This window comes from Pagrus pagrus (genome assembly GCF_965226575.1).
Source record: "Pagrus pagrus genome assembly, chromosome: 17".
NCBI lineage: Eukaryota > Metazoa > Chordata > Actinopteri > Spariformes > Sparidae > Pagrus > Pagrus pagrus.
This window is the reverse complement of record NC_140201.1, coordinates 22,696,763-22,712,560: the sequence shown is the minus strand read 5'-3', so window position 1 is coordinate 22,712,560 and position 15,798 is coordinate 22,696,763. Positions and strand designations below refer to the sequence as shown.

The 15,798-nt window shown below is 42.5% G+C and overlaps 2 protein-coding genes across 3 annotated transcripts in view; one reads left to right on the top strand and one right to left on the bottom strand.

Moving 5' to 3' along the window:
- Window positions 1-358, bottom strand: part of col9a1c (collagen, type IX, alpha 1c) — a 31,327-nt gene extending 30,969 nt beyond the window's left edge. For both annotated transcript variants that reach the window (XM_084378952.1, XM_084378953.1), the window contains exon 1: window positions 248-358. In XM_084378952.1, the coding sequence (XP_084235078.1) occupies window positions 248-267 (20 nt within the window). In that variant the 5' untranslated portion in view covers window positions 268-358. The remainder of the gene's footprint in view (window positions 1-247) is intronic.
- Window positions 359-8,467: 8,109 nt separating this feature from the next.
- Window positions 8,468-15,798, top strand: part of fam135b (family with sequence similarity 135 member B) — a 53,157-nt gene continuing 45,826 nt past the window's right edge. Inside the window, exon 1 of the mRNA XM_084380114.1 lies at window positions 8,468-8,586. The gene's annotated coding sequence lies outside the window, so the exon portion shown is untranslated. The remainder of the gene's footprint in view (window positions 8,587-15,798) is intronic.

Below are 15,798 nucleotides of genomic sequence, written 5' to 3'. Positions count from 1 at the left end.
GAAATGTCACGCAGCAGAGGTTTATAGGCTGCGTGTGTGCGTGTGTGGGCCAGATTAAAAGGCAAATGGCCGGCTTCTTTAATCTATGCTAAGCTTCAGATCTTATTGCACCCATAAAGTCACAGTGAGTGCTACGCAGAGGGAAAGGTAGATTAAAGGTAGATTATAAGTGAACGCCCAGCCTGAAATTGGTCACAAAAAGCCCAAAGACAAAGCTTCCTGATGAAGTCCAACATGAGATATTTACCTGGAGCCGTGGAAGGCCATGTTTCACTCCCCTCCGTTAGCAGGAGACGAGAAGAGCTCAGCGACGAGGCACAGTGGTGAGATGCAGGAGCAGAAGGAGCCGCAGATATGAAATTCCCCCCAGAAGTCAGTCCTACCTGCGCATGTTGAGGACTGGCGGAGAGGAGCGGCGCAGAGGATGCTCAAGCATTTTCTGAGGACACATAAAAGTTTGTTCAATGAGTTCCCATTGGCCAGGAGTTCCTCAGGAGGTGGTGACTACTTTTTATTACCGACACTTAAAAAGATGCAGAAGCCCATGGGCCTCATGTGAAACCCATTCCCTCTGCTTCTGCTCTTTACGGTGCCTCCTAATGACACGTATGCCTGTATGTAATTCTCTTAATAATTATCGTCAGGGCAGGGAAGACGCACTGACTAAATGTGGATTTCATAATCACGCGGCTCATCAGCGTGGCTGAAGAATGCATGTTAGCCCGTTAGTGTTGACAAGAAGAAAGCCTTGTTATTACCTGGAGGGCCTCTGGCAGACATGCTGTTTATGCATCCTGCATGTTATGTAATTGATTCTATGCCGTTTGATCTGTGGGTTTTGCCGCACCTTAGAAGATCTGAGAGCCTGAAACGAGCTGTGATGGGACAATTTCATGCAGGATGTTACGTTAACCTAAATCAGAAAATGCTCTGTGACATTCTTTCTTGCTTTGACTTTATTTAGCTTGCACAAACATTTTGATGTTGCTTACAGGTATGACTCTCTCATCACAAACAGATTTTCCAGCCCCTATGATGCACAACCTTTTCCAAGTGACAGAAACCGCTTTGCCAGCGCGTACAGATCTCTCTGAAGTGCACGTCATTTAAAAGCATGAATGTGCTACACATTTTTGCAACACCTGCTTTAAACATACTACAGAACTGGTTTTGAAACAGTCTCAATTTAGTACTGATGCCTCTATATGAATTACATAAGCAGACAAGACCACCAGTGAGAAGATGGCTATGTAGTAATATAGTTTAACACATTCTTAGTCCCAGCTCATTAAATAAGGCAGCTTGGTCATTGGCCTTAGGGTTAAAACTACTCTACCTACCACATCCATTGCTGTTCTACTTGGTTAGGGTTAGGAAAAGATCATACTCTGGGTTAAAATAAAAACATTCACTCTTGTAACTTCCGTAAGACAAATGACACATGTAAGTGGTGTAGCTGACATAAGTACTGTAGTACCAGTCCCCAGGGAGAAAGTGAGGTATTAGACCCATTCAACCCCTCCATCCTCTGACTCTGACTTTTCTTGCTTCTTATACTACTGCACTAGAGGGGCGGTTAAAGAAGTGACACTAGTGTGTAGCTGGAGTGTCAAACCTAGAAGCACAGGGCCGCTGAACAGGCTGCTGTGTAATGCGCATCTGGCGTGCAAACAGGCTTGAGTTATTCCTAATGTCACTGGTCAGCTTCCGACTTAATCAAGTTGCATAGGTCATAAAATATACATATATTTATTTATGTATTGAAGAGTCTCACAGCCTGAAGAGAGAAGTTGCTCTATAGTCTGTTGACACGGCCTGGCGTAGTTTATTTTCTTTCACAGTTGTCATCTTTTGTCCACAGGGGCTGAAAGAATCCACAAAAAAGAAAGTTCCTTGTAGCAGCTTTCAAGGAAAGGTCATGTGATTTGAAAAAGTGATAACCACTGCTGTCCAGGAGCATAATGATTTAATTATGATGATGATTAAGAGATTCTCATGAGCCACAGTGTAGAATTTCACATTATTCTTCAATATTTCCATTCAGAAAACTGTTTTCCTGTGTGTATATGTTGGATTATCGGTTTATTGATCCTGGCAGTCTCTCCTCTTGCTATATGATATTATATTGGAGATCAATATCCTCACAGTCATCTAATCCTCTGCAATTCACTACAACCAACATTATAAAGGTAGAGTATTTGTTACTGTATCATATCACATTAATTGATTGTTGCACCACAATGCTGGTCTGAGAGAGCTGTGAGGGAAACATGATACAGTGAGCAGGCCTCCTTACAGATCTGGCTGTGAGATCATGTGTCCAGCCTGGATAATTGAGAGCTCATGCTCTCAATGAGAGGACAGGCACAGACAGTGCAGGCAGAGGGAAAGAGAAAACAGTTAGTGACTATTCATCCACGCGGCAGGCCCCATGACTAGCTCACTTGTGACCTGGAGTCACATACGGCCCTCCAGACAGGGTGCAGCTTGCGCTGTATTGTATTTGAAATGTAATAACAGGAGTGTTATGGCCACAAAGCTACAATAAACAAGCAGCCCACCAAAATTAAGGCTTCGTGGAGGTGACATCTGTGAACCCTGGAAGGTTTTGGATGCAGTGGTGGGTGTAGCTTTATGTAGCTGTAGCTGAGTTGGCCTGGGAAAAGATCTGGATGACAGGCTTGTTAGCTCACCAGCCAGACACTAAGGTAATATGGGAAAGCATGCAGTCAGTCAAAATGTTTGTCGCCATGAGCTGCATGTATGCAGTGCATGTAAGGGGACTTTCTGAAACAAGGTTTACTTACTCTTATTGCGAAGCAGAAAAATCAGGAAATGTTGGGTTTTCACCTGCAGTAACTTAACAGCTAAAAGTGAACATGATGAAACACAAAGCTAGAGCAAATATCTGAATGTACAAACAGGGACGCAGGAGAGAAATTAAACTTATAAACCACACAGATTCAGTACGAGGCTACAAGCACACACAGAGACTTTTAAAAACTCCTTTCTCTTAGGTTTCCTGCACAGACAGTTGAGGATCGCAACACAGGCTCGTTTGAGGGAGAGAAGGGGATCATCGTGGGTTGGCCGTGGTCCTGAGTTGCTGAGCTTTGGCCTGACTCTGTAGAAGGTCCATCCCAGGCTTGGCTAAACATGGCATGGTAAAACGGAAATGCAAGTCAGCGCGGCTCAATTCAACACGGTGCGGCCAAAAGGGCCAGTGGAAAAAAAAAAAAACACTACTCAGCTGTTGTTAACAAAGTAATATGAGTCTAGCTAACTTTAGCCATCATTAGCAACCAGGCAACCAGACCATAACAGTGGGTATGGAATTAAAAAGTGATTTATTAATTCCAAGTTTAAGCTTTCGTTTGTAAAACGACTGCTTACGAAAGTTACTTTGCTTTGTGTACATTTGGAACTGGATTCAGGATGTGTGTAGCTTAGCTTAGCTTAAAAGCTGGAGGCAGAAGGGAACAGCTAGCTTGGCAGTGTTCAAAGTGAAAAAAACAGCATACACCAGACTGTGGTGGTTGTTTGCTATAATGCTAACGTCAAGAACATAAACAGATAGATTAACAGGCAGAGTAAACGTATATGGCAACACTTGCATAAATATTAACAGTCTGCTTATTCAGTTCTCATAGATTCAGCTTACGCTAATCAGCAGTTAGCTGCTCATTATGTTATTATAGCCTGAGTCTTGGCAAAACTTTAATTAGCTGGGTGACAAATTAAAGGAAAAACTAACAAAGCATGCCTTTGCTTGGCTGTTGTTTTAAGTTTAGTGCAGATTTGAACTCGACTTCTTGAAAACTGTCAAAAGAAACCGACTACTATTCTGCAAATGTTAGGAGTTGGTTCATCAAGATAAACAGCTGGTGCAGAAGATGGTGCAATGATATGATGGAACCGCAATGGCACCAGACAAATCTCAAGTTAATGGAAAAAATGTAAAAAACTTGATGGAAACATCATTTGTAATTGTCTCATATATTAATGGACAATCTCTGGCAGCTATTTTTCATCTTTTCGGTGGATGTTTAAGTCACATGCTTCACGGGCATAATGACTTATTTGTCGAGCCTGTTTCCATTGCTCGTTGTCATATTCTGTACACTGGATTAGCTTGTCGCAGTTCTCTTTGACAAGATGAACTGAGTTGAGGATAAGGTTGGTGTGTCTGTGCTCATCCCCTCTGTACATGACATCACCACAGAGCACTTTCTACCAAATCAAATTAAAAGCTAAATGCAGCTGATAAGATATAACCACAGCAACCACCGTCAGCCTCTGTGGTTCTCCTTTTGTGGACCAGAAAACAATAATCAGTCTGATTTTGGTGACCTTGCTGCGTGACCTCTCTGAAATTTTTGCCAGTTTTTTTTTTTTTGTTTTTGTTTTTTTCCAGACTAAATGGTCATCTGGGCTCTGGCAACCACCTGAAAAAGAAAAAAAAATCAATAGTGCCTCTCTCTTAATCAAGAGTGCTTGGAGCTTATGGCAGAACGCCATGAGAGAAAAGCAGCAATTGACTTTGGGTTTCTGACGGGGAAGGTGAAGCTGGGAACAGAGGAGGGAAACAGTCGTCCTGTACGGGTTCAACTGGTGCATCAGAGACACAAAACAACCAATGAGACTGATAGAGAAAATTCATTTCCTATTGTTGACACACCAGCGCCAACAGCTTATGGGTCATCGACATTTTTATTCATTTGGTGTTACATAATCCTCCCCTCCCCCTTATCTGACAAGCGATTAGTCTGTGAGGAGTTGTTTAACCAGGACAGATGGCATTTTAACTGCAGTACCTGACTGCCAGGAGCGAATGGGAAAGTGCTGGTTAGTAGTTGTCTAGCTATTGTTACTTTGCAGATATACAGTTTCTCCAAGGATCAAATGTACATTAGATATCTGATCATTTTAACTTCTTATATCCTTAAAATGTTGACGTGAAACAAAACTACAACCTTTATTCTTTAGATTTGAGTCGTCTTTTATCAAGTGCTGTTTCCATCAAGATCCTTCCTGACACACTATATGTGTAAGTGTGTCTAATGCTCTGTAATTGTCATCTTCTCCGCCTGTAATTTACTCATTCTAGCTCTTTCAGGCACATTTACCTTTAAAGGTCTGTGGGAAAATCAATTTTTGTCTTCATCCTTGAAGACAGAGGAAAGAAATATTTACCACAGGCAGCACGATACTTGATTTCACCGATCTTTGCACACGGCCAGATTAACCTACCAGAAGGCCTTTGGAGAAAAATTAGCTGTTAACACCAATTAGCCCTCTCTTCCTCCCACTGTGTAATGTGTGCAATCTTTTCTATGCTGGAAAACTACCTGGACCCAAAGTGAGTCCATTACACAAATTCATTTTGGAATATGTAACTGAAATTTAAGAATTGTAATTTCTAGATTTGGCTGTGAGAAAATGGCTGTGTGCAATGCGAAAGGTGTTGCTTGTGGTGACAAACCACCTGAGAATTATTACCTGCAGTTCCTTTCAGATTTAAAGGTGCAGTATGTAAGAAATTTAGTTAGAAACTTTCAAAAATTAAGTACAATTATCAACAGAATGTGAAGAAATTACATTTTCTGCTGAAGTAAGCATGCCAACCAGCTAGCCCCAGGCTTGAAAACCATTTTCTCCCAATGCTTCAAAGCTCCTGCGCTAGTGGTGTAAACACCAACAGTCCCCTGTTAGTCCGGCTAGCTGCATGGCTAACTGAGCTAACAAGCTAACAGTAGCTACATGGATGTACAAACAGTATACTGTTAGCAGCAGTCAGCTGTTACGCTGGTGATATGCTGCCCCTACTTGCTGGGAGTATGAGTTCAACAGCTTGTGAATTCTTACATATTGCTCCTTTAAAGAGCATTTTAGCATCTTTCAGCTGATTGTTTTAGCTTTACGGTGCACAGCTCCACTGTTTTGGTTCAGCCTCGCCTCTCATCAAACAGCAGGCAGCTGCTTTCAATGAAAAGGCTCAGATAAACTCACTGAACAGCCAGCACAGCCCAACAAACAGACAGTAACTGGCTGGTGAGTATAGTTAGCACTTTAGCTGCTGAAGAGCCACATATGAGTTGATGGAAACCAAATAAGAGCTAAAAAGCATATCGGCCAACACTCCAGGTACTGTGGGAGTCTACATATTTTTACCCCGCTATGCTTCTGATTGCTAATTTCTACCATTAATCTCCCGATGCCTCGCTGTACCAGCTCAAGCCTTTGCTCAGTTTGCCACTGTAAAGAAAAATATGCTTCCAAATTTCACTCAGCTTGGTGCAAGGCCTTCCTCTTTATTGACATTAGCCTCCTGTGTCACTTGCTCATCCCCTCGCCTCCTCTCTGCAGACTGTAGTCCTGCATCATTTCATCCTTATTCTTTTTGAAGGTCTACCTGACAATGAAAGCCTCTGACACACACTCTCTCTCTCGGTGTTTGCACCTGAACATATCTTTTGTGATTTTAGATTGTGACTTCTGATCACTTTTTGTACATTTTGTATGTTTTACTTATTCATTTCCCTGTTAGCTATGAATTTAACATCCTTTTTATTTATTCTATTAGTCTGTGTTCTAGGGTTTAATGGGGAAGGGGCCAGTGAGGGCAGGCTAGTACCCCAGAAAATCTCCCATTTTTCACAGCCTAATGTTGGCAGGTATGAAATAGAGAGATAATTTGACAGCTGGTCCCAAACACGACTCCAAATAAACGCTAATTTGAGTTGCTCTGTATCTGCTGAACGAATGAATACAAAAGGCTTGCCAACACCCTCTCCAAAACACACGTTATAATGTCTGTTGTATTTCCACATTTCCACCCAAGTGGCCAAAACATCGACATTTCTGTCGGTTTCAAGCCATGCTTGATATTTTTGACCGGCTATTGCTACAATTTACAGCCAAAAACCAGGTTATTCTAACAACACGTCCAGCCATAGGTAAACAAAACCATGATCTTTTCCTAACCCTTGTGCCTAAACGTAACCACACACAGCATTGTCACAATAAAACATTAATAACTGAACTTTAAGAAATTAAAAAAGTGCAACACCAATAAAGGTTTAAACATATTTCTGGTTTGCAGAAACCTACACTGCCTGCACAAGTCGGAGCTCTGGAGCACCAGGATAGTGCTGCTTTGCCAGGCTGGTAATCCAGCCTTGACCTTGCATCTTGTGACTTTAGGCCATGTGGGCTTTTAGGGTGGTTCCCACTGAAAAATATAGTTACAGTGTTGCCTCAACATTTCTATGTAAACTACAATTACAATTTGAGGTTAGAACTCAACGGATCAGAAGTCAACTTATTATCTATAGAGAGCTGAAGTCACGCCCCGTATGGTGGACCCCACGGGACCTTATTTCTGAAAAACTCTGTATGTTAGTGAATGGAGAGGGACAAAGGATTTTTCTATCCCGCTTGAACTGTGCCATGAACTACACATATGATGTTTGTCAATTTAAGATCATTTTTCAAGTCAATAAACTAAAAAGGATGAAAATCACAATAAATCTGCTCATATTGACAACTGCAGTTATGTAGAAGGAGAGCTGCTAATATACAGGAGCAGCTCTACAAGGTTTAAGTTGGGGGTTTGGTGAGGGTTCAATGAGCCGACGTCACTAACGCGACTGTTGGCTGCGTAGTCTTCATAACGACGTACTTTCACCGTCTCATATTTCATTAGTTTGATGACAAACTGTGACTTTGAAAATGATCTTTGAAATTGACAAACATCATGTGTGTGATTCATGGCACAATTCAAACGGGATTAAACAATGATTCATCTTTCTCCATCACTACCGCACAAAGTTCCCATGGGGCAACCCGGAAAGGGGCGTGGCTTCGGCTTGCTATCGGTCACCTGTAAACAAAAAAAAATCAAAAATCAAAAACACTTGTTAGTTGTTATTCAGTGGTTTATCGATTTTAATTGAGCTCTGCTCTTAATCCTGACACCAGACTGCACAAAGATGGCACGCTCACAAAAGTTTGTTTGTCTTCCACCAATCATCCGTGGTCGTCCTTGTCACGTGACACCCGTATTTTTTTCCAATATCATTAACTCGCCCTTTGTGTCTCGGCACGGCTCGGTTCACTTCAGCTTTTTCGGGGGGCAGGCTGTGACGTCAGCTCGGCCGCTGGACGCACACGCTGTAGTGCAGCAGCAGCAGCAGGACACACACACACACACACACACACACACACACACTGCTGCCTGCTGGCTATTAATATTCCCCTTATGAAACTGCCCACAGCCCCATACTGTATGTACTGTCTGCACATCGGGGGGAGGATAAACACAAAGCCAGATTCCGCGACAGACGCTGCCGCACTTTCCCAAATTGAAGAGAGAGAGGGAGAGAGAGAGACACAGGGAGGGCACTGAGAGAGAGAGAGAGAGAGAGGGAGGGAGAGAGGGGGGGACTGCAGAACATACAGGGTCTGGATGAATAACCATGGCAACAGCAGCAGCAGCAGGAGAAGCGCTGGTATAAACATTTGCGATCCACTCCGCGAAGGCTGGAACCGAACCCTCTGCGGATATTACTCTTCATCACTGCTAAGGTGAGGCTGTTTTATTCTGCATGTGGCTCGCTGCTTCTGCCTGTTGTCTCTGCATGTGTGTGCAACACGAAGCCCGTTGTTATACATCACAGCAGAGGAAGCTGCTGCTGCTGCTGCTGCTGTGGGCTGCAGGTTACACAGAGCGGTGTCAGGCTGAATGAGGGAGGTTTAACAGGAAACATACAGACTAATGATGAATATACATCCATTTATACATCAGATGTGCTGCCTCTGTGTGGCAGCTATAGGGGTCTTTGTCTGACCTATTGTATGTGTGGTCACGGGTATGTGTCCTACACTTAAGGACACTCCACACTGATAAGTTAATAAAGCAAAAAAAGGGAGCGTTTCAATCAAATTTCAAAATAAAGGCATTGATGAAATACATCCAAACACTCCAATCATAAGGATAATGTAAATGAACACACAGTGTGATTAAATCCAGACTGACAAACTAAGCCGTGCGGCTCTGCATCTGTATGGGTGTTTGTGGAAGCTGCTCCACGGCACACTGCGTGCTGCTTATTATCAGTTTTCCACGGATGCTGTGGTCTGAAATAGTCCTGTCTGAAATGGACGGAGCAGAACTCCCACTTCAAAATGAAACAATGCAGAGTTGTCACAGCCGCGCTGCACACAGATAAGGACAGAAGTAAACAATGACGCAAGGTTAAACAGATTACAGTTAATAAGGCTGCTCCTACTGTACTGCAGCACGAGCTCGGGCCCTCATGTGACTGATGTAAACATTTCATCTGAGCAGAAAACCACAAGGCTGTTTCGTTTCAGAGCAGTCAGTTGTGCTCAAGTAATTCAATCTATTGTCCTATCTTCATACTTTTGAAGAGACGTTTGTGGTTCACACACACACACATGCACACACACACACACACACACACACACACACACTGTGGTTCTCATAAAAACAAATTAATCGGGAATCAGCGCTGCAAATACAAATCTAATCCATTTATGATCTTGAGGGCAGATTCCATGCTCTCACAGCTCTCCAAACACCACAAAAGACTTCTGATGTGGTGAACAGGATTTTCCAGCTGATGAATTTATTGCCCCCCCTCTTCCTTTTTCCTTTTCCTTTTTTTTATGCAGAAAAGCTCTTTGATCCTGAGAGAATCTCATTTGGAGATAGCAAAGATGCCGGTCACATCCTCTCAAAGTCGCACTCCGACTCATTTAACTCGATAACTCAGGCCGCTCGATCGGTCTCTTTTTTTTTTTTGCTTGCCTTTGCAGGGATTTGGCGTAGTAATTTTGACAACAAAGAGCCTAATACAGCACGGTGGAAGGTTTTAGCAAATGCAAGAGATTATGGCATCACATGACGCTGGCTCAAAGGACACTCACATATCCAGAGTGCAGATTCCTTTGCCCTTAAAATCAGGCATGGTGGAAAAAGGAATGTTCTTAAAGTAACACATCGTAAAATATCCTTAAAATACTTCAGATGTCCTTTCATTTCCTTGCTTGAAGGAGGTGCCATAATTCATAGGTCCTTTGTAACAGATCCCTATATTTGATAACATCCCTTTTTTCTGTTATTGTGATCCGCAGAGGGAGTTGGATGTTAATGAATGGAATAAAGCCCGAGATTAATTTCCGGCTCTTTGAGCTGTGCACACACACAGCAGCTCCCAGTCGTGGCACGCATCGACTCTGTGTGTCACAATGACACCTACGTAGCCTGCAAAAATCTGCTCATCCCACATTCAGTCACCGTGAACATGTCGCCCCTTCATCCATCCCCAAATTGAGATTCGACATGTCAGTCAGCATTCCCAACTGAGCTGACACCAACAGGAGCAGCCGGAAGCGGAGGAGGGCAGCTTAAAGGCCAGCCAGGAGTTTGAGATTTGTTCCTTAAAGTGGAGCTGCAAACTCTAGACCTCCAAGAAAGCCAGCGTGTGTGTGTACGTGTGTGTGTGTGTGGCTTGCATTAAATAGTAATAAGACAGCAGATGGCTGTTTTGTACTGATTAGTGTTTAATGATTTGCAGCAAGCAGAAAATCAGGAAGAGATAGTTTGTGAAAGTGCACAAGCAGCAAATGCTGAGCATTAGCGTGCCCACAGGTTGCAGGACGGCAGCTTTGCGCAGCGATCAGAGGACAGCGTGCAGTGAACAGGGATTTGTATAACAATAGAAAGGTGAACAGGGCTCAAGAGATCCCTGGTTATGTAAGAGTGATTGGTGCAATAGGAAAATCTGAAACATGATTTTGGTTGAACCCTTGAACAGGTCAGTGTGCTAACAACAGCCACATGTTTGGCATATCTTCTGACTTTGTTCAAAGCTGCGATGTGGAAGAACAAAACAAAACTCAAAAATGAACTTGCTTAATTACCAGCTAGCTCCAAGCCCAGCCTGTCCTGTCTGGTAATACCCCTCTGAGCTTCCAGTCGGGGCCACTAGCTGCACGGCTAACTTAGCTAACAAGCTAACCGCAGCTACAGTAAGCAGCAGTTAGCAGTTACTCGCGTGATATGCTGCCCCTTATTTGTCGGAAATGGAATTCAAGAGATGGACAGTTTTTACATAGTGCACCTTTAAATGTAGGTTATTAGCTTCTTTAATGCTAACTTCAGCTCTAGAAATGAGAGCTTCCAGAAACAGATAACGGTCTAACGTCTAACGGTCGACGTTCTTGCTCAAACAGAGAATGGGTGCGTGGTTTAAAGTCATACGTAGTTATTACCGTCACAGCCAGACTACCGTTTTAGCGAGATCAACAACATTAGCATGGATTAGCAAAAGCATCGATATTAGCAGGGATAGTGCTGGCTGTCTCTCAAACAGAAGTTCTTCTTGTGTATCGAGGAGCTGCAGAGTTTAACACAGTCAAACTCACCTGTACTGTACATTAACTGGCACTCGACAACTTCTCTGCTAAACTTTGCCCTCTGCTCCGGTCGCTAACACCGGTCTGCTATCTCTCCCTCTCTTGCTTGACCACTCGCTACAATGCAGTGTCTTGTTTCTTAAAGGAGCCACGCTGCTTTTTCCATATTAGCAACGGCTTAAATTTAGTGACTTTGAGCTCAAAATTACATTTTTTTTGTCCAAAAATATTTGGCAAACAGTGTGGCTCATCAAGATTGCCAGAAAAGGACTCAGAGAAGTTATGAAGTATCAGAAAAAATATCAAAGTACACTGGAGAGGGGCTTTAAAGTTGTGCAGCCAAAAAAAATTATGTTGTAGGCAAGCATAGGTAGGTAATTTGAATCCAGGGCAAGAATGGCGGACCCCGCCACTAACAATGAAATCCACCATACTAACAGAAAGTAAATACAATGATCTGCTATTGCAGGTAGTATCAAAAGTGGGCTTTCATTTGATAAAATTCTTAAAGATTATAACTTTGAAAAGAAGGAAATGAAAAAATAAATTTTCCAATGTGTTTCGGAGCAGTGATTTCAAGGAGTCCTGTAAAAAAAAAAATGCTCAACTAACTAAGTGCTGACTCAGAGCTCTGCCTCTATTTTCCATTCTTTCCAGGACTGTCCCTGTCACTTTATTTCCCAACGTGAAGGTCTGAATTCTGCTTCAAAGCCCTGTGAAATCCTGCTGGGGAAGTTCTGGATCCTGGTTGAAATGGTCTAATAATAGATCTACTGGAATCGGTCTAAAAAAAAAAATGTATCTGTGAGATGCTGGACGAGGATGAGCCTGCTAATATTCCTCATTTTTCTTTTTCTGTCAACAATTCTAATGAAAAGACCAAAACAAACATTGAATTCATCTCTCTAACAAGTATTGTCGGAGCAGCCTGAGGCCTTTTAGACGAACCGAGACATTTGGGATTTGTTTTTAAAATAAAAATATTAGGCTACTGTACATCTTCAGAAGACTTAGCCGGCAGCTAAATGCCACAGACAGGCCTTGGAAAGAAAATACAGAGACGATGCACTGTTGGTTTGGTCGTTTCATGGGATTTGTTGACAATATAAGAATAATAGTACAACCCCATGTCGCCCTTTGAAGGCATCGTCTTATGCTGCAGTTGATAAGCTGTCTCATCATCATCATCATCATCATCATCATCGTCATCAAAGGAGACACAGTGTATCCTACTTAGATAAATGACAGCTGTACGCCTTTGAAGCTGTCGGCGTGGGTGTTTTGGTCGTTGCCTCGCTGATTTGATTAACTTATTGATGAATTTTCAGCAGCGGCAGATCATCAGTGTGTGTGTGTGTGTGTGGTGTCTTGTGTGCACTCGCCATGTACTGATTGTTTTGGTGCAAAAGAAAAGCATATTAAGCCCCAAGTCCCTGGACTGTTAGCATCCATTTAATCAGGTACACTGTGTTCACTCTCCTCCTGACTGCCTACCTAACACATCGCTGGAGAAGCAGGCAGCTCCGTGTTTGAATCTCTGAGACAGCAGATAACGGATAACCGGGACGGAGGCTTGAATTAGGGAGGCGATGGAGCAGACTCAGCCGGCTTCATCAATGCCGAAGAAATCACAAACTGTACATACTTCAGCGTCTCATGGTCACATCAAGCTACCTATAATTGGCTCATGGCGTTATGATGCCTGCCATCGTCTGTGGTCACTCTGACACACACAGGGCCTCACTCTCATGTGGAGAGTGTGTCGATGTGATATGACGTGCAGAGTCGGCATGTGTTTTTTGGGCTGTTTGCAGCAGTAGACTGATGTTCTACATCAGAGAAGGTTCCTCAGGACTGTTTGCTGCACTGCCTGCCTCTGTGTTCGTATGCTTCAACAGGGACACAGTCACCTTTTTATTCCCTTCTAGAGGTTGAGGCTGTATTGAAGATTTACTGGCCCTTCTTTCTCTGCACTTGGCAAGATTCGTATGATGACCTCTTATCAGCATAAGTGAGGTGGAGGAGAGTTTCTCTGCCAACTTAAAAGACACATTAGACTCACCCTGTTTGCACTAATGAAACTCTGTTGTTGGGGAAGGACGATGGAATACATTTCTTTGCTGACAGGAAGTGACGAATAAAAACCGACTCTTGGCTTAATCAAGGAAGCAAATTCTGAAAGTTATGAAAGTTAGCATTTTAGACATAGACAGCTGACCTTCCAATGAATAGCAGTACCAAAATTTATCATTCTAAGAGTTTGGAGGGTGGTGTTCTTAGCCTTTCCAAAAACAAGAACCCAACTCTAACATAGGCTATGTTGGGTAGCTAGCTTACAACTTACAGGAGATACTAAACATTTCTTCCATGTCATGGGGCTCAATCGTTAGCTAACTACTCTAGTTTGTAAGGTTACAGGTTATTTTAAAGTCGAAATAGACAACTTTTCAATTTCCCCCCTCCCTAGCTCTTACCTCTGGAAATACTGTTGGTGTCGCTGTCGTAAACACAGCGTTAGCAACATGGCTACCACTAGCAGTCCAGCTACTGTCCAAAGCAAAAAAACACTCAATTTGACCTACAGTAGAAACCCAGATCTCAGCGCTATGAAAAGGCAGGGTAGAACACCTGATTGTATGAATAAGTACAAAGGTTTTGTTACCGATGGATCTAGTAGAGAGAATGCCAATTTTTTTGAACGCCTTGAGTCCTGGTGGTCAGGGGAAACACATATGAAAAGTCCATCCATTCACTCTTGTTTTAGTTTGGTTTGATCATTCTCCCTCTTCATCTTCTTTGCCTCCTCCATGAACAGGGTTCTTTTTCCCTCGCAGTCAAGAGTTTCCACTTATTCCACTTGTTCCACTGTTACCTGGGCATAGTGACCAGGGAAAACTTCCTGTTTTGTTTCCTTTGTGCCATAATACGACCTTCCTTTTTGCGGGAAAAATACAGTCCAGTGGCAGACCAAATATAATAGTGAAAGCAAGGCTTGTAGGGAACCAACCTATACGCGGATGGTGTCATTTTTCTACAGCCATTACACTGTGTGCAATCAGTATGTACTTTACAATGATAAATAGAAGCAAAAAATTGTCCATTACCCGGTTTAAAAGGGCTGTTCACTGTCGTACACCCACTGTTTATTATTTCACTGGAAGCCATTTCTGGATCTTTTCTACAGCGTCTTTCTCCTGTTCTTCATTGTGAGGAGGATTACACTCCAGCAATTTCAGCAACGTTTTTCAAGATAGCTATTAGAATATATATATAGCAATTAGTCAGCCCTCTCGGCAGTTATGTGAACACTGCAAGTCTGAGTTCGGTTCGCCCCAAGTAACAGTGTGGTTTGCTTTGCCATTGTGTTTTAGCCATTTAGGAGCAACACTGAAACATGGCTGCTAATGCTAGCAAGGCTGATGGACGAGGATGAAACTACTGCACTTCTCCAGATATGGAGCCATGAACACATGAAACTCTATACTGAAGAGAAATGCTAAGGTTTACCTCCAATTATTTCTGTAGTTTCACGTCAGGGTAAAAGAAAAGAAAAAAAAGTCAAAAGTTGAAGTTCAACACATGATAAAATGAGAAACAGTGGACAATTCTCAGCCATCTTGTTCCACTTGAAAGCTAGAGTCCTCATTCAATAAACTGACAATGTGACCACAAAAAGAACTTTGGTTTGGATCATTTTAACAACTGTAACAAAATTGAAAACATTTACCAGACAAATAGTCCTTATACTTCAAGACTTTTCTCTTTTAAAGTTAAAGAAATGGAAAGCTAAGCAGTTATATTAGAAGAAAACATATATTTTTCCCCTTCATAACTACATTAGATTTAAATGTTAATACAAGAACAATGCTGTTTCCACTTCTGTTAGTGGAAGCAGAGCTGGGGAGGATGGTGACGTTTGCAGAGAACGTGTAGCTTTAGCCTCAGTTATTAGCATAATATCATATGTAGCCATCAAACACAGGATTCTCCTTTGAAATCAAGTCAGCGTAAAACATGAACTGACTAAACATAAGTGAAACTATCAACAGAATGTGAAGAAATAACAGTTTTGACATCATGACATCTGTCGGAAGTTAGCATGCTAACCAGCTAGCCACGGCCCTCGGTCCAAAGCTCCTAGCACAGAATTCTTCATGCTCTCAGTCCGGACCGCTTGTTGCACGGCTAACAGAGCTAACCAGCTAGCAGCAGTTAGCGGTTATTCTGGTGATATGCTGCCCCATATTTGGTATGAGTATGAATTTCACAAGATGCCAGTTCTAACATACTTAACCTTTAAATAATAATTCTGCCACCTTTCTGGTGCCGTGCTAAAACAAATAGCTTGACAGGCAT